We start from the raw sequence: 25046 nt of genomic DNA on the forward strand, positions 1-25046 counted from the left end.
TCCGTGTGCGACTTTATGCAGATACCGCTGCAAACTCATTCCCTTTAGGGTGACTATCCCGCTGTCCCACACGCGGGCCGCAGTGTCACGTGGTGGGAGGGAAGTTGGGGAGAGCATATACTGCTGCTCCGGCGTGTGCAGAAGATGAGCATGCGCACGGTATCTGTAAACCTGTGTAGAAAGAGCCTGGGGGCTGCCCAGCATCTCGGAGAGAGCTGGGCACGCCACCTATAGTGACATCATCGTGGGTTCCAGCAAGGCCTCACCCCTTTTCCAAGAGGCCATGCCCCTTCAGGCAAAGTCACACCCCCTATTTGGGCGCGCACGCCTTCGGCGCACAAAGTGTCCCTCTTTGTGAGGACCAAAAGGTGGGAGGTATGCCTACGGCATTAGTAGTTTCTCCGTCTTACCATGGCCTCCTATGTCTGCGGCTGTGCGCCTGCGAATGCAGCCACTTGCATTGACACTCCTGCGACACTCCCATAACACGCCTACTGAACAGACCATTTTGCACTCATTTCTAGCCATATCCCAGGAATGCCCATAACTTTTCCAGAACAGTTTAGATACCATCTGTCTTGCTCGCAGCAGCGCCTTTGTGCATACGATCTGTGTAACGCATGCGCCATAGGGCTTTTTAGAAATTTTTGCGCAGTTTAAAAAAATCGCTCATCTACAGAAATATTAGCATTGCGCATGGCTCGAAATCAGGCCCTATAGTTGGTGTAGATGTGATGGTAGTCACAACAATAGTTTACAAAATTCTTATTTATTGCTATTATAGTCGTTGTATTTATATAGTTGCTTTGCTGTAAACATGATACTTTTTGTAGAGTGGCTGGATCCCAGTGATTTCCCCTATGCGCCTCATTTTACACACGAAGGGCCAATTTAATATGGAGGCGAGAGATGAAATTATTCCAGTTACATTTATTAGAATGGAGTCTAGATTGAAGAGCTTCTATCTCAGCCCCATGTGACCTCGGAAAGTAGTGTATCCTTTGCTTCATAAAGAAGAGTCTCTTAGTTTAATGGAAATGTAAAGATAAAAAGTTCAAATCAAAGTAAATAAATACTAGGCTCTATCTTATAGTCTAAATTGTATTGCCCTATGTTACTGCCATTCATTTTCTAAAAAAAAAAAAATTCAGTAAATGCTCACACAGATTTGTATGAGTAGAAGCATTTTTTGCAAAGGAGATTGAGGATCCATTAGTGTGAACTTTGCCCTGGGCCCATTAATGTCTTAAAGCGGATATTATATGTATGTATGTTTGTATGTGTGTATGTATATATAGACTTTTATTGATACCAAGAGTAATGCATTTGGGTGAAGTGATAGTGGTTTAACTTATGCTTCCGTATAGCTTACTGTAAAATGTTACAAACACAATCCACTGCCCAGCTGCTACATGCCCTACCCGGAATGGGATTGAAATGCCGGTGGCTGCCCGACAGGATGAAGATCCCTGCAGAGGCAGGTAAGTACCCTAACCTCCTCTGTCCCCCCCTAAGACTCCCTTAGTGGTGCGTAACCCTAACCTCCTCCCCTAGTGCTTAACCCTAACCTCCCGCCTGGGGTGCCTAACCCTAACCCCCCCTTACCGCTTCCTAAACCTAACTCTCCCGAGGGGTACCTTACCCTAACCTCTCCCTGGGGGTGCCTAACCCTAACCCCCCCCCATAGGGGTGTCTAATACTAACCTCCCCCCCCAAAAAAAAACAACTAACACTAACCCCGCTAAGTGCCCTGAACCTAACCCCCCCTGTGTCTAACAGGACTCACGGCCCATACTTACCGCGTTTGGGCGCAAGTCCCTCCCAGGTTCCGGCATCAGGCTTATGATAGGCATCAGTATTTCTGGCCACCGGTCTTATAACTACATCCTGCCCTACCCTACCCACTCTGTAATACTCTTTTCAATTGTAGCAGAGGGGTAATGGTTTCAGAGGGGTAGATTGGTTCCCCCTCTCAAACACAAAACCTTTTGGGTAGATATTGCAAAACAATAGTAATAGTTGGTGGTAGTCAGGGGCTGTAGGCTGGTTCCCTTTGTTACATTCTTGAGCCGCTTTCTGCCAGCAGGGAAGGACCTAATGCAGCCACAAATGGACGTTCGGGCAGTATCAGTCTATTCAGACAGCCTCAGGGCTCTAGCCATCCTCCAATCACAGTGGTGGGATGTCTTCACACACTGCCTGCTGGATGGCTGAAGCTGTTCTCCAATCACAGTGTTTGTAGGTCTTAGGAGAGATAGCAAATTACTCACTGAAGGCAGTCATTCGCAGATGGTTGAGTAATTTACTTTTCAGTGGGTCACCCCATTTATGGGAGGTTCTGATTTTCAACAGTGGGGGGTTAAAGGTAAATTATTTTAAGTGAGAGTGAAGAGTGAATTTGGGGTATGATTATTAATGAGGGGTCGGGGTTGCAGATCTGGGATCTTTGGTTCTTTGGTTTTAAGAGAGTATTATTGGAACCTTATGTATATAATTGTATATAGATGGGTCAGGATGTGCCTGATTGGTAAGTGTGTATGTACAATATCATTTGTGCATAACCCTTGACAAATCTTTGATTGCCAACCAGTTGGCTGCTCGGACAGCCGATCCGTCTTTCCAGTGTGTACTCCATATTACACTGGCATCTATGTTTGAAACACCATTACGTTGCTATGATTATATGTATTTTACATGATGCATTATAAAATCTATTTTGAAAAAATATGGAAATTGCCCAGAAGTATTTATGTAACCTGTCTAGAATGAGTTAATAAACAAAATACTGAGCTCTTCTTTGTCATCCACATAGTGTCCTATGTCATTTCCTCATTGGGAAGCCACTGGGGACTGCTCTTCTAAAAAGAGGACAAAGTGTCTTTGACTAGCATATAACTATAAGTGAGTTTTGGGTGACAATGGAAGGAGGAGATAATATGTTACCCTAGGCACATAAACAAATGTTCTATCTATCCAGGACATCGGAGTAATCTGACCAGTTTCATATCATGTTAAGTTCAGCTTCACGTGAAACAGAAAATTGGGCACACAGTATGCAATTTTGCTATAAATGACTTATTGCTTCTTGAATGCTTAATCCATCCTATTCTCCAAGATTTGCAATATGCATTTCACAATATCATTTCTCCTACTTTCTCATGATTCATCATAATACAGTCTTTTATAGCAAATGTTTTTTAAATTAACTGATTGCAGTTGTATGCTGTTATTGGCTAATATATATAAGTGAGTGACATATTTTTTAGCCATGCAAGTGTGATTCTGTGTAATTTTGCAATATCTCTATGGTAACTAAGGGCCTTATTTATCAACGAGTTTTATCATTCACAACGAGTGATAAAACTCATTGCATATGATAATAGTGCTCCAGCCAATCAGCTCCCAACTGTCATCTGTTGAAAAATGTCAGTTGGGAACTGATTGGCTGGAGCACCATTTTTCATACGCAACAAGTTTAATCACGTGTTGTGAATGAAAAAACGCGTTGATAAGTAAGGCCCTAAATGTTTTGGCATGCATTTTGTAAAATTATTATATGTAAACAACTAAAAATAATTAAATAAATATATAAAAGATATTCCTAGCACTTACTGTATTTTAAAAATGCAAATGTGTAAACTCAGAAGTCTCCCTGCTCTCGTTTAGCAATTTGCCGTACTTGCCAGTATAACCCTAGCACTGAAACTACTAAAATAGAACATGGATATAACATTAGACACCACTGTTTCCATACTAACACTGTTGCTAGCTCTTGCTTGGGGTGCAGTACTGTTAAGTATGTGTGTCGCTCCTCTGTTCTTCTAGCATTAAAAACCAGTAATGCAGCCCCGGTGGGTACCTGGCCATAATGGTAAATTAACCAGGAAGCAAAAGCCCCCATTTATTTTACTAACTTTAGAGAATTGCATACAATTGATCTTCCCTGTGCAGAATAACCTATACCCAATTGCTGCATAAAAGTATTAGATACACTGATAAATACCTTATACTGTAAATGCAATTGTTTAAAAAGTATGACGTAAAACGAAATCCTGTCTCAAGACAATTCTTGATTTGAAAGCATAAGAAAAAATAAAACAAATGCATAGCTGTAACATAGTAATATACAGTAAGCTGGTTATAGTAAGAATAAATAAATAAATCAATATAAATCAAGCAGTCATTGCTGTGAAAGAGAAACACTATAAGATCTGGATGATACAAGTTTATACATCAGTATGTTCAATCATTCAATATCCGCAGAGTAAAAAATACTCATGTTATCATAGAAGCTTGCAGTGCCTATAAAATAAGTTAGTAAAGATATACAGTCAGGTGCATAAATATTGGGACATTGTCAGAATTTTCATATTTTGGCCTCTATTCACCACCACAATGGCTTTGGAATGAAACAAACAAGATGTGATTTAACTGCAGACTTTCAGATTTAATTTGAGGGTAATTACATCCAAATCAGGTGAACGGTGTAGGAATTACAACGGTTTCTATATGTGCCTCCCACTTTTTAAGGGGCCAAAAGTAATGGGACTATCAACTCAAAAGCTTATTTCATGGACAGGTGTGGGCTATTCCCTCGTTATTTCATTATCAATTAAGCAGGTAAAAGGTCTGGAGTTGATTCTAGGTGTGACATTTGCACTTGGAATCAGTTGCTGTCGACTCAATATGAGATCCAAAGAGCTGTCACTATCAGTGAAGCAAGCCATCATTAGGCTGAGAAATTAAAACAAACCCATCAAAGAGATAGCAAAAACATTAGGTGTGGCCAAATCAACTGTTTGGAACATTCTTAAAAAGAAAGAACGCATCGGAGAGCTCAGCAACACCAAAAGACCCAGAAGACCACGGAAAACAACTGTGGTGGATGACAGAAGAATTATTTCCCTGGTGAAGAAAAACCCCTTCCCAACAGTTGGCCAAATCAAGAATACTCTCCAGGAGGTAGGTGTATATGTGTCAAAGTCAACAATCAAGAGAAAACTTCACAAGAGTGAATATAGAGGGTTCACCACAAGATGCAAACCATTGGTGAGCCACAAAAACAGGAAGACCAGATTAGAGTTTGCCAAACAACATCTAAAAAAGCCATTACAGTTCTGGAACAACATCCTATTGACAGATGAGACAAAGATCAACTTGTACCAGAGTGATGGGAAGAGAAGAATATGGAGAAGGAAAGGAACTGCTCATGATCCAAAACATACCACTTCATCAGTGAAGCATGGTGGTGGTAGAGTCATGGCGTGGGCATGTATGACTGATAATGGAACTGGTTCCCTTGTGTTTATTGATGACGTGACTGCTGACAAAAGCAGCAGAATGAATTCTGAAGTGTTTTTCGGGCAATATTATATGCTCATATTCAGTCAAATGCTTCAGAACTCATTGGACGGCGCTTCACAGTGCAGATGGACAATGACCCGAAGCATACTGCAAAAGCAACCAAAGAGTTTTTTAAGGCTAAAAAGTGGAATGTTATGCAATGGGCAAGTCAATATCCTGACCTGAATCCGATTTGAGCATGCATTTCACTTGATGAAGACAAAACTGAAGGGAAAATGCCCCAATAACAAGCAGGAACTGAAGATATTTGCAGTAGAGGCCTGGCAGAGCATCACCAGGGATGAAACCCAGCGTCTGGTAATGTCTATGCGTTCCAGACTTCAGGCTGTAATTGCCTGCAAAGGATTTGCAACAAAGTATTAAAAAGTGAAAGTTAGATTTAGGATTGTTTAGTTTGTCCCATTACTTTTGGCCCCTTAAAAAGTGGGAGGCACATATAGAAACCGTTGTAATTCCTACACCGTTCACTTGATTTGGATGTAATTACCCTCAAATTAAATCTGAAAGTCTGCAGTTAAAGCACATCTTCTTTGTTTCATTCCAAAGCCATTGTGGTGGTGAATAGAGGCCAAAATATGAAAATTCTGTCAATGTCCCAATATTTATGCACCTGACAGTAATTTACAGTGATTTATAATTGACAGTGATTGGGCAGTTTGTTAGGTACATCCGCCCTTCCCATCTAATTGACAACTCATTCAGTGATCACTAGATGAGCATAATAATGCTATTTAAAGCAGATTGGCATGTACTAAGAGATTTTGTATGTTCAGCATAGTTGCCTGGTCTGAGGATCCCAAATTTCTGTCAGTTCTCCAGCACTGTGTGATTCAGCCTCACGGATGCCGTCCGCATCCCCAGTCCTGGCTCATTGTGTCATCACTGCCCCACCCCGCTGTCTGATCCACAAATAGTGACATTTCACAGTGTCTACGACACCTGCCACCTCCTTGGATCTCACAGGTGGTCCATCTTCAGCATATGTAATTACTGTATGACGTGCAATTCTGAGCGACAATAGGAAGAAAGGACCATTTAAGAAGCTTGGGATGTACTGGCAGGCCTGTATCAATAACAGCAACAAAGCCTGACTGTGTGCTAGTGTATCAATAACAGCAACAAAGCCTGACTGTGCTATTGTATCAATAACAGCAACAAAGCCTGACTGTGCTAGTGTATCAATAACAGCAACAAAGCCTGACTGTGCTAGTGTATCATTAACAAACAGCAATCAGACAACAAGGTTACTGAAAGTGGCTGACAATATGTGGCATATTTTATTGGCCTTCAGGTACCATCAGAACCTTGCACACTAAGATGCAACACCGCCACTGACTCTTTAAAAACCCTGCCCTTACCCCGATTATATATGTAATTAGACCACAGACCAATGTGGAGTGATAAAATAAATGTCTTTGGTCCCGCTTTCTCTCAGTCCTGCTCCTTACAGCTTTATGCGCTCTGATTGGTGGATAATGGCTCCAGCCATGGACCACTCACTGCACTCATGAAATGTCAGCGGCAGATTGTGGGAGATTTGCAACATGAGATTTGGGAGACTCCCGAATGGGAGAGTATGCAAGTATGATTCAATTTCATCTGACAAAGTCTCTACAGATTCCTGTGGATTCCATTTTCAGGTACAGCAATTTGTACCTACGCCCTAATCCTTAGGGGTGCCTAACCCTAACCTCCCCCCCAAGTTCCTAACCCTAACATCCCCTCGACGCCTGTCATTAGACACTTGTGGGATTAGACAGTCGGATGCCGACAGTCGGCATTTAGACTGTCGGCATCCAGACTGCATACCGTTTGTACACTGTACATAGTTGCCAACATTTTTAAATATTTTCCATGCCCATATCACTGCTGAGTGCATTTTTGCTGGTTACTCTTGTGACGTGGACGAGGTGTGATGCAATATATGCCCGCTTTACTTGCAATTTCACTGTGCTGAAAAAGTGGGTGGGGCACAGAAGTAGTATGTGGGATATGGAATGGGATCAAGGCAAGTTGAAAAACGGCACCTCCTCCCCCACTTTATGTGACCTGGGACTATTGCCCAGGGTCACTTACAGGAGCATGGGCCTAATGACCGCCTATCAGTGCCACAGGCCTAAGGCCTTATTACCCCCACGTGCCTAGTGCCCAACAACCTGATGGTCTAGGGAGGGTATAATGATGGGGCTCATAGACAGCCTACCTGTCAAGTGGGAGAGACTGCAGTGGGGAGTTTTGTTAGCTCTTTTACTTTCCCACCACTGCAGCACTCTCTGAGCCTCAGCCGCATTCTTCTGCGCTGGCCTGACCGGCCGGAGCTTTTCTCTCTTGAGCCCGGCGTCTTCTGGCCTCTTCTGTGGCCGCCAGAGCTCTTCACTAGTCGTCCTTCACCTGCTGCCGCCAAACTGGCTCTTCCGCCCAGCAGCGTCGGACATCAGATGCCACGGACGGGACCAGCCATGATGCGGGTTGCCGCACCCACTTTCTATTGGCTGCCAGTCCATGAGCCATGATTGGTTTGCGGCCAGCGCCAAATGCAAATTACAGCCACTCTTCAATGGCCGCCAGTCCGCAATCTGCACCCAGCTTGTGGCCATCACCAAATGTCACCTGCCGGTGCCACTTGACCGACACACTGTCCCAGCGCCGACCACTGATGTGTCCTGCTGGGGACACATCTCACCGGGCTGCAGGACTTCCGGCACAGGGATCACACACTTGATCCCAGCCGTGCTGCTACAGTGCCCTGTACGGTACATTGCCCTGGCGGCGCCCCAGCTGCCGGGCCTGTCATGGAACCTAGCTTGCCCTGCCCTCGTTATGATGCTGGATGGGATATTACTACTGTTCTGATCAGTTATACAGTTGCCGTTGCCTGAGTTTTTCAGGTACTGGTTTGTGGGTTTATATATATATATATATATATATATATATATATATATATTTTTTATACCTGATCGTCTCACGGTTTTGATATATACTTATCCTTTCATTTGGTTTTGGATGCATTTGCTTATTCTGTTCACTTCTTATTAGCATCAGTAGATTTGTATTATTTATATTATGTATATTATTAAAACTTTAATTTTGATAAAGTTTGCAGTCACAAAACTCAATCAACTATTATTCTCTTTAAATTATAATTAGACACAGCTAAATGCAGACTGTAGCCTGCGTTGTATTATTTCTAGGGGTGTGCACCGGCCACTTTTCGTGTTTTGGTTTTGGATCTGGATCTTTCTTCGTGTTTTGGATCTGGATTGGTTTTGCCAAAACCACCCTTCCATGTTTTGGGTTCTGGGTTTTGTGTTTTGGATCTGTATTTTTTTGAAAAAAAGCATAAAAACAGCTAAAATCACAGAATTTGTAGGTTTTTCTGCTCCTATGCTATTATTAACCTCAATAACCTTAATTTCCACTCATTTCCAGTCTATTCTGAACACCTCACACCTCACAATAGTGTTTTTATGTCCAAAAGGTTGCACCGAGGTAGCTGGATGACTATGCTAAGCGACACGAGTGGGCGGCACAAACACGTGACCCATCTAGGCGTGAAACTGCAGTGGCAGACAGGATGGCAGTTTGAAAAACTAGGCCCCAAACTGTACATAATGCAAAGAAAAAAAAGAGGTGCAAGATGGAATTGTCCTTGGGCCCTCCCACCCACCCTTATGTTGTATAAACAGGACATGCACACTTTAACAAACCAATCATTTCAGCGCCAGGGTCTGCCACACAACTGTGGCTGAAATGATTGGTTCGTTTGGGCCCCCACAAAACAAGCTGGCAATTAATCTGTCCCTGCACAAACTGGCTCTACGGAGGCAAGATGTCATCCTCATCCTCCTCATCCACCGATTCCTCACCCTCTTCAGTGTGTACATCCTCATCCTCACAGAGTATTAATCCGTCCCCGCTGGAACCACAGGTCCCTCTGTACGTTCTGGAGGCTGGTCTCCCTGGAAGACTTGATAATTCATTTTATGAACATCATCTCCTACGCCTTTCGCTGACAAGGTTCCCGGCTGCACTAAACACTCTTTCGGAGTACACACTGGAGGGGGGGCAACTCAGGTAAAATAGAGCCAGTTTGTACAGGGACCTCCAAATTGCTTCTTTTTCCTGCCAGTACAGGTACTGACTGTCTGACATGCCTACTTGGATGCTGTCACCGATGTAATCCTTTAACAGACAGACGCACGCTTGTCGCTGCTGCTTTGAGGATGCAAGTGCGGCTACAGCCCACACAATTCACAAAGACAGAAAAAAAAAGAACAATATTTTTATTGTTTATGTAGCACACTTTGAGGGTGTCACCACCCTTTAACAGACAGACGCACGCTTGTCGCTGCTGCTTTGAGGATGCAAGTGCGGCTACAGCCCACACAATTCACAAAGACAGAAAAAAAAGAACAATATTTTTATTGTTTGTGTAGCACACTTTGAGGGTGTCACCACCCTTTAACAGACAGACGCACGCTTGTCGCTGCTGCTTTAAGGATGCAGGTGCGGCTACAGCCCACACATTTCACAAAGACAGAAAAAAAAAGAACAATATTTTAATTGTTTGTGTAGCACACTTTGAGGGTTACACCACCCTTTAACAGACAGACGCACGCTTGTCGCTGCTGCTTTAAGGATGCAGGTGCGGCTACAGCCCACACATTTCACAAAGACCAAAAAAAAAAGAACAATATTTTTATTGTTTGTGTAGCACACTTTGAGGGTGTCACCACCCTTTAACAGACAGACGCACGCTTGTCGCTGCTGCTTTGAGGATGCAGGTGGAATCTAGACGGGATTTGGAACCTCCATCAATTGTCTAAATCCCACTGCACTAATGGCGGATACCAGACGCACGTCTAACACCAACATAGCAGTCAAGGCCTCAGTTATACGTTTTGCTTCAGGATGACTGCTTTCGTACTTCATCCTCATCGCTAGGGACTGTTGGAGGGTCAATTGTTTAGTAAAAGTAGTGATGTTCCTACTTCCTCTCTAGGATGATGAACAACTCCCAGCAGCAGCAATAGCACTAGGAGGAAGTGGTTCTTGATCTTTCCCTATTTTATTTTTATCGGAGAAAGTTTGGTCCTCCATTTATGTTATATTGATATATACGTGCGGCTAAAGCGCACACAAACACAGAAAATATTTTTTTATTTTTTCTGGAGAGTAGTGCACTTTGTGGGTTACACCACCCTTTAAGAAATGAGCCAGCCGGCTCTTTACTTATGGGACACAGGCACACGCTTGGCGCTGCTCCTTTGTTGATGCACGTGCAGCCACAGTGCACACAAGTCACAAACACAGAAAATATTTTTTTTTTTGGTTTGGACTGGAGTGTACTTTGGGGGTTACAGCACCCTTTAACGGTCAAGCCAGCTGGCCCTTTACTTATGACACAGGCGCACGCTTGGCACTACTTTGTTGATGCACGTGCGGCTACTGCGCACACAATTCACAAACACAGAAAATTATTTTTTTTTTGGTTTGGACTGGAGTGTACTTTGGGGGTTACAGCACCCTTTAACGGTCAAGCCAGCTGGCCCTTTACTTATGACACAGGCACACGCTTGGCACTACTTTGTTGATGCACGTGCGGCTACTGCGCACACAATTCACAAACACACAAAAAATATTATTTTTTTAGCACTTTGGGGGAGCACCCCTGATGGACAGAGCATCCCCTGGACAACACTACAGCACCCCTTTAGGACTGGGACACTGCACAGGACTTTGGAGTGGACACAGCCCCTATGGAGAACTGACTGCACAACACAGTCCAGCCAGCCCCTGTGGACTTTGAAGTAGTGGACACAGCCCCTATTAACAACAGCAGCACAGCACAACACAGCCAGCCCCTATGGACTTTGAAGTAGTGGACAACAGCAGCACAGCGCAGCACAGCACAGCACAACACTACTCTGCACTACACTACACAGCCCAGCCAGCCCTAACTCCCACCCTCCCTCTTCACTGTCCACAGCCGAGTGCGAAAATGGCGCCGACGCGGGTACCTTATATAGGATCCAAAACCCGCGAGACCCGGAAGGCGGGATGATGACGTTTTGCCTCGATTTCAGATCCGAGTCAGGCGGGAAAAGTCGAGCCTGACTCGGATCGGCCTCGGATCGGGGGGGCTCGGGGGGGTTCGGATTTCAGAAATCCGAACCCGCTCACCCCTAATTATTTCTTGAGCATAAACCTTGACACTTGCTGACATAAGGAGGCTTCATCTGGGAAATACTGTATATTTTATTTACAGGTGATAGTACCTGATCTATCTTCATCTGCATTGTCCACCAGACTAGATGAAGGGAGCAGGGAAGTAAAGCGTGGAGCATACTGCAGATAGGATTATAAGAGGCTTACAATCAGTGTTTGGATATGAATGTGGACAGATTGACTTGTTAGTTGTTAAGGTGGTGTCTATGTTTACCTCATGTACTTAATATACTGTTTTCATGCAAAATACATACAATATAAAACTAAAAAATACTGTTTTAGGATTGAGGTTCAACTGTGAATTCCCTGGTAAGTAGTTTGTGCACTTGAAAACCTGATATTTTTTATCATCTATACTCCATTCACAAGGTGGCAGTGGGCAGGCACCGTGGGTAGTGGCTAAAGCAGGGTTATGGCAGCATTTGCTAATATGGCAATTGGTGACTCCATGGTGGAATTTCCAGTAATTATTAAGTAATGTAAAAGCAATTTACCTCTCCACCGCCCCCTTTACCCTTCCAGGAGATATTGAACGATGAAGTGGCAGGGGGATCACATTTTAGGCTTGATACTGGCTTGGACACATCTGCGGCAGCTTTTCCATTTGGCCACGGCAACCTACCTCCTTATGCTAATGCAAGAATTCACCCCAATATGCCGAAGCTTATCCCCCCCACTGATTTTACATCCGCAGCTGTCATCATTAGTATCTGAGCTTTCACTCACCCCATGCTAGGTGCAAAGGAACCATCAGAAGCAGGCGCACCATCTCTGTGAGCGCACTACGATCATGCATGGAAGTCAGCTTACATACTCATGTCACTTCTGTGACACTCCAACAAGACAGTGCAGTTCTGTGTGATCAAATGGTTGCCGCCCAGGAAACATATTTTTTGAGTATGCAAGTCCCCCAGAATGGCCGCTGACCCCCTGCACGCAAAAGTGGGCGGTTCGGGGAGGCGATGATGTGATTTGCTCTGAAACGTGTCATCATAGCCCTGCCCCCCTGCTTTACAATGTCGGTAATATCGGCATTATAAAGCAGGGGCGGGGCCCCGATGGCGGCATGCCCTTGCGCCGCCCACTTAAGCCGCCCCCACAACTCCTGCTGCACCGACCTGGCAGCCCACTCCCGGAGGGGTCTGCCAGAATGTCCGTAAGTATCCCGGCTACCTTGCAGGAGAATTGTCTGCTCTTTTAGGAGGTCTCCCCCAAATTTGGTAGTCTAAAAGAAATTGCAGGACATTAGACAATGATTATTAAAAGTAAATAAATGCATATCTTCACCTACATTCAGAATTAACTGCATATTCAGATGTGTCCTCATACACTATGGCTGTCGTCGTGTCAAACAGCTCTTCTCGGCATGCCAAGTCCTATGCGAGTTTGCTTGCACTGAATGTCTTTTTCGTCCATAAATGCAACCACTTCACGAGACTGCACTTATGAATTTGATATGCGCCACTTGTTTTTATCGATTGAAAAAGATGCTACACTGTCTCGTGCCACATGGCGTATTGCGGCCAGGTGTATGAGGACACATCTGTATGCGTCTGCTCTGGCCCTATACATCAGCTTATGTAAGTGGCCGCCATCACTGTCAGGGTGCATTTGCACCAGCCGTACTCTTGGTGCAATGATTTGTCTGAATTCAGGTAGACCTCTGTATACACTCACCTTTGATTAGCCTACAATTCTGTCTACACTCCTACAGAATACTTGTCTATGGGACTGATTCAGCATTGCACGTATATATCGGGGTGTCAAACACCTCCTGCTGCATTTGCATATTAGCAAGGATGGAATTCAGACTCGGACTGGGCTGCCGGGAATTCGGGTATTTCTTCGGTGGGCCACTGATTTTAGGCCACGCCCCTTTTCAGGAGGGACGGTGCTTATCTGGCCACGATCTGGAGGGGTTTCTGGCCAGCCTGTGAAAGTGCCTCTTGCCCTGCCACGACTAGTACTAGACATTGCCTTCCAATACCTGCACATTGTCCTAGATCCCTGCCTAATGCTGCTAAGGAGCAGCTCAGCAACGAGACAGAGCCTAATACCGGGAGCAGTTCTGTGAGGATCAGAGATCCCTGCTACAGTCAACCTAATACTGATGTTCAATTGCCCCTTACCCCCTCTCTCAGGGCCCCCACCCCCCAAGCCAGGATGCCTGTCAGCTTCTGCCCTTTGTCCCCAGATTCCTACCAAATGCTGCTCTGCTCTTTACAGTGAGAGAGCTGATTTCTATAGTTGATGGACAGTGCGGGCTCACTTCGCTCGCCGCAGGTTTATATTCCCCCTCTATGTTCACGTTGATAGTAAGGAATGACGTTGGACAGTAACTAATGACGTCAGGGTCCATCACGGAAGAGGATCTATCCACTACCGTGTCAGGAGCAGTAGGGAAATCTGCCTGAACTTCTGAAGGAGAGTCATGTCTATGGAGGGCACAGCTGACCAGGCACAATAATGGTGAGTAAAGATCTAAATTCACTATCATATTGGACTTGAGACTTCTGCTGCCAGAAGTAAGATATTTATCCTGGCCAAGAGCGTCACATATGGCAGGGATATTACTTATGATGAGTGGCTGATTCTGAGTCGGACGCAGCGTTTTTGCCAGCCACACGTCTATGACTTTATGCTAATGCCGCTACAAGCCCTTCTCCTGGTGTACACCCGTGTGTATGAATGTGCAAGGACAGGGACACTCATTTAGAGCGTCCCCAAACACTGCAATATTTTTTGGTGCATCTTGGCGCATAGGAACGTGCACCAGCCCCATGCTAGGCGCAGAATCTCTGTGTAAGTATGGGCTCCAATGTGAGCGACTAGGGGCCTGATTCAGCAAGGATCGCAACTGCGATTACGCCCACAATCAGCCGATTGGTGCGTTCTGCGCATGCATATGGTCAGAAGGGGATTTCCAGAAAACTGTAAACTTCCCCCTCCGATGCCTATCAAAGAGAGTAAGAAGGAGTGGAAAAGAGGAAGACAAGTGGGGACAAATAGTAAAGTGGGGTGTGCGCGAGGGTCTATAGGTGAGTGGGAGAGAGAAAGGGGGAAAGATTGTGAGAAGGGATAGCTTATGCTATCACATTACTATCACTTTACTTCTGTGTACGGATCCAGCTTGCCTAATGTGTGCCTAAAACTTTAGCATTGGAGCTTGTTAAATTGCCCATTATCACAGTCCCCCTTAGACTGCTATGCAAGTGCCAGTGGCGGAGAGTAGACATTCCTCCTACCAGGGGACAAGGGGTCTGATTCACTACCGTTCGCAACTGTGAATGCAATAACGATTACGCACGCAGTTCAATTGCGATAGTATGCTAATCCATTGTGATCGCTAGGCCGCCGCAGCACATCATAAGGACGCCCACTTTACCTTACACACATCCGTAATGTTTTGCAAGACTGCGAAACAATCGGTGTAATCGAGTACCATCACAGCCTCACACACACTTGCACAAGGTCAGACCTAACGTCAGCGCACGCTATGAGGCCTCGGGCTGCATATGGCATCGTTGTGACAAATTTATGCACGCCCCTGCAACGGCGTTCAAATGCACTGTGTTTCGCCGACCACCCCCCCATAATCACCTCCAAATGGTACTTCCCGTCAATCACTCTGCGATGGGTCTACGTGGACACTGCGCTTGCAGTGGCGGATTTACGCATGCGCACTTGAATGCATAAACATGCGCAGTACGCAACAATTGGGCGATTGCGTGCATATTAGCAGTTGCGATCCAGAGTGAATCAGGTTCAGCAGTAGAAAGCAATTTACAGTGACATCGGCGACTCCTTAATTTGTTACTTGTCCGGGCACCAGAGAGGCAGAAAGAGAAAAACAAAAAGTCGCTCTAAACAGCAACACATCTTTGGGGTTGATCAGGCACCCACAAAGCTGGCGCCTTTGGCTATTTACATCTGATTTAATATCTTCAAAAGTACTCTGCATGGTTTCTGGAAATGTTATATCTTAACTCATTTTATTTATTTTTTTCTTAAACTGTGTTTTGAAAGAACAAAGTATTCCAAGTTGGGGAAAATTGTAGCTGTGGTACCTGGATTCTTGCCTACTAGCATCCTAAGGCAGTAATCATAGGGTTAGGTCTCAACTGTTCTCATTCAGGATAATCTTATGTTCCTGAATCCTATTCTAATGTACTTTTCTTCCATCCGGATGAATTTCCGTCTTTGGCACCAGTCTTAAAGGAGTGAAAAAATATACAAATTTGTTTTCTCTTTTTAGTACCTGAAATTGGTAGCCTGGTACTCAGGCACGTATTACTGAAGGCATATTGGAAATAGCATTTGTAGAAGGTTACTGTGTTGCCTTGTGTTCAGCACTGTACCCCTATTTTATGCCTATACGCTAAGGATTGGTGTTTTGCTCATATACTCTGTTTACAAAACACTATCCAAATAATTGTGCAGAAAGTTTTATCGATATAAAATATTGCATACAAAGATGCAGCATCGGTAGCGGATCATTCGATTATCGATCTTCTGAGTAACTCTATGGTCGCACATTATGGCCGCAGGAACTGAGATGCAGGAGACATTATTCATGCATTTGGAGATCGCAGAGGCAGGATGTGACACGCCTCCGAAATGGTTGCGTCATGTCTGCATTCTTTGCTGCCAGTCCCTATTACCTCCCATAAACGCTTCCTGACTGTCAATCACACTGTGAGTACCTGCAGTAAAGTACCTTCATGCAAGCCTCGTGCAACTCAGACGCATGCGCAGATTACCGATTATCGCTCAACTGTGTAAAACATCGGAATGTTATTTATAACCAAGGGAAGATAGATCCATATATCCTAGCATTGTGATTTATAACCTATGTCAGACACACTGCAGGGCGCTTCTGCACACACAACTGAACGGGATAAGCCTTGTGAATGATAGTAAGTAACTGGGGTCAAGACTGGATTATTTGGTTTATTCATAATAAGAAACAAGAGAATAGACTTATATATGCAATATATCTATTAATATAATTGACAAGACATACACTATTGTGAGCACATTTATATCCCTTTATAATCTATAGGGACATATCTAGTAGAAGTGAAATTACCTACTAATATGAGTAGGTGTTTCATGTGATATTGAAAAAACATTGATTGTTTTAATCGCTACAAAGTATTCTATGTAGAGTTACTTTTGTGCCTAATATTTTGATACAAATCTGCAGAAGACACAGACAATTAAGAGTCCATATATCTATATCTTTATAATTACCATCAATCCACACTTGGAATTTTTACTAACACCTTGCCTCACATAAAATAAAGTGAGAAACTCAGGTTTCTAAAATGAAAGAGACCAATACTGGCACACAGTGTATTTTAAAACACTATTTCACATATCTGCACTTTTATTTTGTAATAATTATTTTTGTCACATATTTCGCTCTTTTAATTATATCTATTTTAACAGAATTAATAGAAGTTAGATTTTAATTTAGTGCGCCTTATACAGATTATTTTTCCTCTCCTTCTTTATATTGACTATTTATCTGTGACAGCACCCCCTATATACAGACGTAATTAATGGACTAGATACCGTGGTAGTTACAAATTGTTCATTTTGGGGTCTTTCCTTTCTTTAATAAATTACTACTATTTTCAGTGCAATAGAAATTCCTTTCCTATTTACCCTCCCTCATCCCCAAACATGCAGAATCTGTCGTTATTGGCAGATTGACCAGCATGTTCAGGTGAGGATTGATGTAGAAAACGACCAGCAGAAGTGCACATCGCCGGTCATTTTCGAAATTTTTATGCCCGATTTGTGAACGATTAATGAGCGATTGAATGTTAACGATGTAATTATCGTTCAATCGCTCATTTTAATTGCCTAGTGGATACGCGGCATTATGGGTATATTTTGAATTCAAAAAGTATCACATACTGGTGGACCTTCTGCTTGGAGACAATGGATACGGCGCCCTGCTGCTTATTTAAGTGTTATGATCACAAAGGCAGCAATGTTTATAAACCTTGTCCTGCATTGTTTTGTACTGTTAATAACTGATTTCTTGTGTGCTCATTTGCTTATGTACTTTGTAAGGTGCTGCGGAACCCTTGTGGAACCAAAAAAATAAAGGTTAATAATAATAATTCAAGTAAAAATTAAATACAGTAACAGACTCATATACCATACACACATCAAGCACACTTGATAGTGAAAATCCTGGAACAAATGTCTGAGTTGATGACGGCCTCATTTTATGTGTAGTTCAAAAACACAGCCTCTGATTTTTGAACATACTACAGACCAGAGCCGTAACTAGACTTTTTGGTGCCCTGTGCCAGGAAGAGCATTGGCACCCCCCCTCCTCCCCCTATTTTGGGACATAAGATGTGCACCCAATAAAGGTCCATGGCCTCATGGGGAAGGGCCAGGGAAGAGACTGGGGCGGCCAGGAGATGCTGGGGATAAAAGAAGAAGAAGCTACAAGTGAGAATGATAATAAACAGAAAATTGACAGGCCCAAATGGTGCCCCATGGCACAGGTCGCACCACCCTAGTTACGGCCCTGCTACAGACATATACTTACATGTATGGAAAAGTTAAATTTTTATGTTAAACTCTTAATCAGGCTAGTTTGTGTGTGTATATGTGTGTGCACTGTGTGTGTGTGCTTGTGTGTATATACTATATATAAATATTTATGCTGTATGTATGTGTGTATATAATACATATATATATATATATATACACAGTATATAAACATATAATAAAGTCACGAGCATCATCTTCTGCCCGCTGCCCCTAACGCCACTGAACGTTTGGGTTCAACAGCCAACACTACTTTTGTGGGTGTTATGACTGCATATACGACAATGTTTATACAGCTTGTATCACATGTTCTGCAATATTTTGTACATCTTTTTCTAGTTTAGTTTGCACTGTTTTTGCTTATGTACTTTGTAAGGTGCTGAAATACTCTGTGGTGCCAAATAAATAAAAGGTAATAATAGTAACTACAAAAATATACATATTATATAATACTAGTAAAGGAACCTGCCAGATCACTACGGTCCACCTCCCCCATCTCGTCCCCTGCACCGCCCCCTCCCCACTCCGTCTTCACTGAATACTGTTCCCGGTACACACATAGTGGTCCCCTGTCCTCTCAGGTCTGTCCTGTCACTGCAGTGGGAGCCATTGGCCTCTGAGGCTAGCACCTCGGCACCAACTGCACATGTCGGAGACGGGACAGACCTTAGCAAATTGCTATATAAATACTGTATACTACAATACATGCATTGTGTATCATCATCTATTGAAAGCTTATTCATAAACGTGACCTCAACAGTTATTGTATGACAAATATAGAGATTTGTATTTATTTATCTTCTCTTTATTTCAGAGACCTGGATAAAAATAATATTACAAGGATTACAAAGACGGATTTTGTTGGCATGAAAAATCTTCGAGTGCTGTAAGTACAAACTGAAACAGCAAATGATATATGTAGCAATTATTCACTTATTGCTGCCACGTATTTATTTTCATTGTCATGTCCCTGAAGTAATGAGCAAAATAACTATAATGTAGGTTACTGGTGGTGACCTGAAGACCAGATGTCGCCCTCCAGTGCTATAATAGACCCCTGCATCCCTAAAATTCACAGCTCTGTTATGGCATTGTGGGTTTCAGTTAATATGCATGAGCCCATGAGCATGTGTTATGAGTGTTGTGTATTTCTTCAGTTAGTACACTGGCATATCCCTAACTAATGTCTATCACATTTACAATTATTTAAGATCAAGACTCACAACCGATCTGAATCTAGTTGATTTATTCTGACAAATCCTGTTTTATTCATACAGCTCTGTGATCATTGACATCTGATGGTAGAAATGTACAGAACCATGCATATGGATGTCAAAAGTCAGCAGTGTGAATATTTGCATTGTGTGAATCTAATACACAATTATAGATAGAAACGCCTATATTGAATTATGATGTCATCATTTTTAATCTGCGAGTTCTGATGTCATCACTTCCATTTCCATCATTATAATGACTAATAATGCATCCATCACTGTGGGCTATCACAAATAGTAGATGCACCATGGGTTTTTGTGACCTATATAAAAGCACTGGGTCTACATCCTTTTGCTCTTATACGATAACAAAGCTCCTTTGTGACCACTAATATGCTAAGAATTCTCCATTATATAATAATAAAATGTCGTTCACATGACAAAATTCCATCCTATTCTCTGTAGTGTCAACAAATCTCGAAAAGCCATGGCTTACTGAGGGATACAGTGTTCATACTATGAATCTTTTGGGGGTTTATCAGTTTACTGCAACATTCCACATGTTCCACAGAAAGGTATAAACTAGTGTGGATGTAATCTGCACTGGAATTAGTAAGTGGCTGTCAGCGATTAAAAAGGGTGTTCTTCAGATAAAAAAGGAACCACGCTATAGCCGTTGCCGGCAATTCAGTAAGTGTGCTTAACCCGAGCGTAAGGTTTCTTAGGAGGCCTATTCCTCAAAGCTTTAAATTAATGTATTAAATTAGAGCTAAACAGACAAGTGCCCATACAAGCGATCATTGTCAACATTGCCTACTGATTGGTATATTTCCCTGGATATATTGCTACCTTATCAGGTAATAGAGTTAGTAACAGCATTACTTTATGTCACATCAATTCTTTGACTTTGAAAGATTAGATAGGAATATCCCAAATCTTCCACAATTCACTCTGGACTATATATTTTTTTTACATTCTTATTTTATATCTACGCTACTGTATCTTGTAGTGTGTAAAAGGAAATGTTTTAAACTTTATTTAATCAAGTTTATCTGTCTCCATATGCTTGCTATTGGCCTTTCTGATTGTATACAAACATCCTTAGTAAACATCCAGGCACCACTTTATTTCACTGTTTTTGGGAGCGCCCCTCATCAATTGTTTCTGATGTCAATTGTTTCTTTACCGAGTCTCTTCCCATTCAGTTACAGACTTATATACACGATTGCCTTAAGTCCACTTTCCAGTATGAAACTAGACTGCTCAGCCCATAGAGAGAGAATCCCTTTATAACTTTGGATCCTTCATATTGGTCTCCTTTAAGCTGCATACACACGTAAAGATTTTCTGTCCAACCATCCAACTAGTTGATTGGTTGGAATGAAAATCTGGTAATGTGCTTTAATAAAAAAATTGTTGGAAAAAAATAAATAGATAAATGTGAGCTAAACCGTCAGATGAACATTTTTTTTATGTTATCTTTTTCTGTGTGTTTTTAAGGGATGACACAAACACTTTTGTTACTAGGTAACTGAAACTCTTTTGACTTTAGGCACCTGGAAGACAACCAGATCAGCATCATAGAGCGAGGCGCATTTCAAGACCTAAAGCAGTTAGAGCGAATGTAAGTCCAGATTAATTGTATTATTAAAATTTGTATTTAATCATCACACGCTGGAAAAAAAAAAAATATGGTTTGGAAAAGAAAGTGTCAAGAAAAACATTTGAATTACTTAAATGTTGCTGTTCAGTATAAAAACGGTACCATGGTGATATGACCTCAATATTTGGATATGTCGGGGGTCATTCACACATTCTTATCCTAAGGAACAATGCTTACGTTTTATAATGTACTGATAAAGATTATTTTCCATTTCTTGCCTCACCTGCAGCTGCCGCTGTGCAGGATCTCTCCAGTAAACATAGGCAGACTCAGCTGCATGAGCTTCTGTTACTTTTGTCTATACCAGTGGTTCTCAAACTCAGTCCTCAGGACCCCAAGCAGTTCATGTTTTCCAGGTCTCCTCACAGAATCACAAGTGAAATAATTAACTTCACCTGTGTATCTTTTAAAATGTGACAATGAGTAATGACTGCATCTGTGCACCTGATAGTTGTCCTGGAAAACGTGAACTGAGGGCCTAATTCAGACCCGCTTGCGAGCGCTCAGCGCTCGCAAGCGGGTCGATGTTGGCCCAGTGCACATGCGCACGAGGGAGCCGGCTCCGTCGTGCGTATGTGCGAGACCCGGATAGCGACGGCCAAGCCGTCGCTATGGGTCTCGCTACAAAGGGGGCGTGCTGTCGATGGTGAGTGACAGCACGCCCCCTTTGGTGGGCTTGCCGGGGGCGTTGCTGCCCAGATGGAGGCGTTCCCATGGGAACGCCTACCGTCTGGGGCCGGCCCCACTGACATCACAAGTGATGTCAGTGGGAGTGCTCTCGGCTCTGATAGAGCCGAAAGCACTCCAGGGCTTGCGGCAACGAGACCCTACCACAAGGGTCTCGTCGCAAGCCCGATGGTCGCGATAGTCTTGACCATAGCGACCATGTTTTTGGCTGCTCGCTATAGCTGTGGGTGGTCACCTACAGCTATGCGAGCGGCCAGGAGGCCGCTCTAAAATTAGAAAGGACGGCCCTGATTCAGAGTGAGCGCTCTGTCAGAGCGTCCGGCTCTGAATCAGGGCCTGAGTCCTGAGGACTGAGTTTGAGAACCACTGGTCTGTAGCAACTGTGCAAGCTTGTGGTTTCATAGGTGACTGTGGGGGAGATGTATCAAAGTTTGGAGAGAGATAATGTACCAACCAATTTGTCATTTTTCAAATACAGCCTGTAAAATGACAGTTAGGAGCTGATTGGTGCACAAGCCTATTCACTTTCATTATTTTTTAGACCATCTGGGTTAAAGTCTTGAAGGTGGTGTGCTAATTGCCTACAGTAATTGCAACCTGTGTGTCTAAGAATGACGGTGTAATCATGCAATTATACAGCGACAGCAGCATGCTTTATAGTGCAGTGTGCTTACGACGATGGCCCTGCTTTCACAAGCCTTGTTACTGGGACAGAGGAAGCACTGAAAGACCCAGGCCCTGATTCAGAGCCGGACGCTCTGAATCAGGGCCGGTCTTTTTTTAGAACAGCCTCCTGGCTGCTCGCATAGCTGTGGGTGACCGTTTGGGCAGCCACTCCCCCGGCCCGCCCACCAAAGGGGGCGTGCTGTCACTCAACATCGACAGCACGCCCCCTTTGTTGCGAGACCCGGAGCGACGGAGTGCCCGTCGCTATCCGGGTCTCGTGCATGCGCATGAGGGAGCCGGCTCCGTCGTGCGCACTGGTCCACCATTGACCCGGTTGCGAGCGCACAGCGCTTGCGACCATGTCTGAATCAGGCCCCCAGTCTGGTTAACCACAGGAAAGCATCCATGTCTATGTGACACTAAGCACCACAGCACAATATTTACAGACACGGGTATTTGTACTAACCCTTGGAGAGTGATAAAGTGGAGAGAAATAAACTACCAACCAATCAGCTCCTGGCTTTCATTTTTCAAACACTAGGGTCTATTTACTAAACCTTGGATGAAGATAAAGTGGACGGAGATAAATTACCAACCAACCAGCTCCTAAGTGTCATTTTTCAAACAAAGCCTGTGACATTGCAGTTAGGAGCTGGTTGGCTGGTACTTTATCTCCGTTCAATTTATTGCCATTTAAGGCTTAAGGGGCACATCCACTAGCAGACTGTGAAACGACTACACGATTACGACATTGTAAGCTTGCAGTCGTTTCACAGTTTGTGCTGTGCCTACACTGAACGAGCAGTTGGTCAATGTAGGCACATCTATCATCCCCTAACATGGCCAATCTGTCGTTATCGGCAGATTGTCTAGCATGTTCGGGCGATGATAGATGTCAAAAACGACCAGCGGGAGTGTGCATCGCTGCCCGTTTTTGAAATTTGTATGCCCGATTAACGAGTGATTGAACAATAACGATGTAGTTATCGTTCAATCGCTCTGTTTAATCGGGTGGTGGATGTGCGCCTTTAGTCAATAGAGCCCAGTGTTTGAAAAATTACAGTTAGGAGCTAATTGGTTGGTACTTTATCTCCGTCCACTTTATCTCTCTCCATGGCTTAGTACATAGACCTCACAGTAATTTTTACAATGTGGTCATTTTCCTTGTCTCCCAGGGCTGGCACTCATGGGAAAAATCATCCCAGGGAGGGGGGGGGGGGGTGGAAGCAGGGAAAAGTGTATTAAATCTGATATGAATAAATGCAATCAAATTGTTGTTATTATGTATATTTTTATGGATTATTAACGTATTTAACATTAGTCATTAGTGATCACTTAGAGATCGGAGAAGGTTAGAAAATTATTTAGCTATACACCAAGTTCCACCCACTGTCCTTATATAATGTAAAATATAAAATATTTCACCGAATATATTTATGTGATGTTCCAATTGCACCCATTTTATAAAACTGGTGCAAATGGAAAAAAGCTGTTACTAATCACACCACCACTGCCAATCAGATTCTAATTGTAGTTTTTTGGGGTGGTTTTGCTGCAGTTTCCGAACAGAAAGAAAATGTCTGTTACTGTTGGCGACAGCACCAGCTCACTAGCTAGACGTCTCCATAGGTATTCCCAATTACCCCACAGCTTTTATAACACTTCTTTCCCATATCATATAACCTGGAGGTATGAAAGTTCCTTAGTACATCGGCGGGGTTACAGCATGCAGAAACACTAATAGTGGGCGACTCAGTGCTTGCACATTCAGATGCAGGCTACTAGACCAGGGAAAGGCAGAAACTAGCATTTGTATATTATAACCGACGCAAGCCTGGCAACAGACGCACGAGCGGACGCAGCAAATCAGGCTCTGTGTCTCTTTTACATGACAATCTGAGTGAGGAAATTATAATTCATGACTAATATTAACACCTTCTTGAATGGGAATATTTTGTACATTACTGTGCATGCAACATATTACTAACAGGTATGCTGGTTTCACGGGGAATTCAGTTCTTATTTCACAGTCTGACAATAAACCCTGCTCATCGTGGCCGCTGCTTACTGTACAGTAGGTGTCATTCTTGATTCAGAATTGTCCTTTACTCTGTAGCGCACGCAGGAGGTTTTAGGAGCACACAGAAACCCCCCCAGACTAACCAAGCTGAAAGCCTGGCGCTACCCCCTCTCTCCCCCCCCCCGCCGATGCCACGATTGGAGCTCAGCTCTGCTCGAGCAGTGCAGTGGTCAGCCAGTCAGGTGACTGTGACCGTGCGTGACCCAAGTCAGAATGAGCTTCTGCACAGAAGCTCATTCTGGCAGCTGGCTACAGGAGGAGACAAGATGGCCGCAGGATGGCATGCTGCGCATCCCCGGCCACAGCCACTCCTTCCAATGGCCTTTGCGGAGCAGAGCCATGAGTGACAACTCACGGCTTCACCTCCGTATTAGCCGCCCAGCACCCGGGCCAGCTATCAGGCCAGGCGCCAGGCGGCATGTTCAGCAGCAGCATTAGCTGCATCTAGAAAGAAAAATAGGTTGCAGTCAGGGATTGTGAGTCCCTTCTTACTCAACATAATTAGATACTAGCTGGGAGAGGGGCGGTGGGCGGAAATCCCCCTTAAAAATCCTGCATTTGCCACTGC

At 43.7% G+C, this 25046-nt stretch overlaps 1 protein-coding gene across 2 annotated transcripts in view; it reads left to right on the forward strand.

The window, feature by feature from the left end:
• The window catches only part of SLIT3 (slit guidance ligand 3), a 747204-nt gene that overhangs the window by 63476 nt on the left and 658682 nt on the right, over window positions 1–25046 (forward strand). The window contains exons 2-3 of one of the 2 annotated variants that reach the window (XM_088451316.1): window positions 18983–19054; window positions 20935–21006. The exons of the other annotated variant lie outside the window; for it this stretch is intronic. Of the exons in view, the coding sequence (XP_088307442.1) occupies window positions 18983–19054; window positions 20935–21006 (144 nt within the window). The remainder of the gene's footprint in view (window positions 1–18982; window positions 19055–20934; window positions 21007–25046) is intronic. 2 annotated transcript variants of the gene reach the window in all.

This window comes from Taudactylus pleione, unplaced genomic scaffold (assembly GCF_031769625.1).
Source record: "Taudactylus pleione unplaced genomic scaffold, aTauple2 ptg000025l, whole genome shotgun sequence".
NCBI lineage: Eukaryota > Metazoa > Chordata > Amphibia > Anura > Myobatrachidae > Taudactylus > Taudactylus pleione.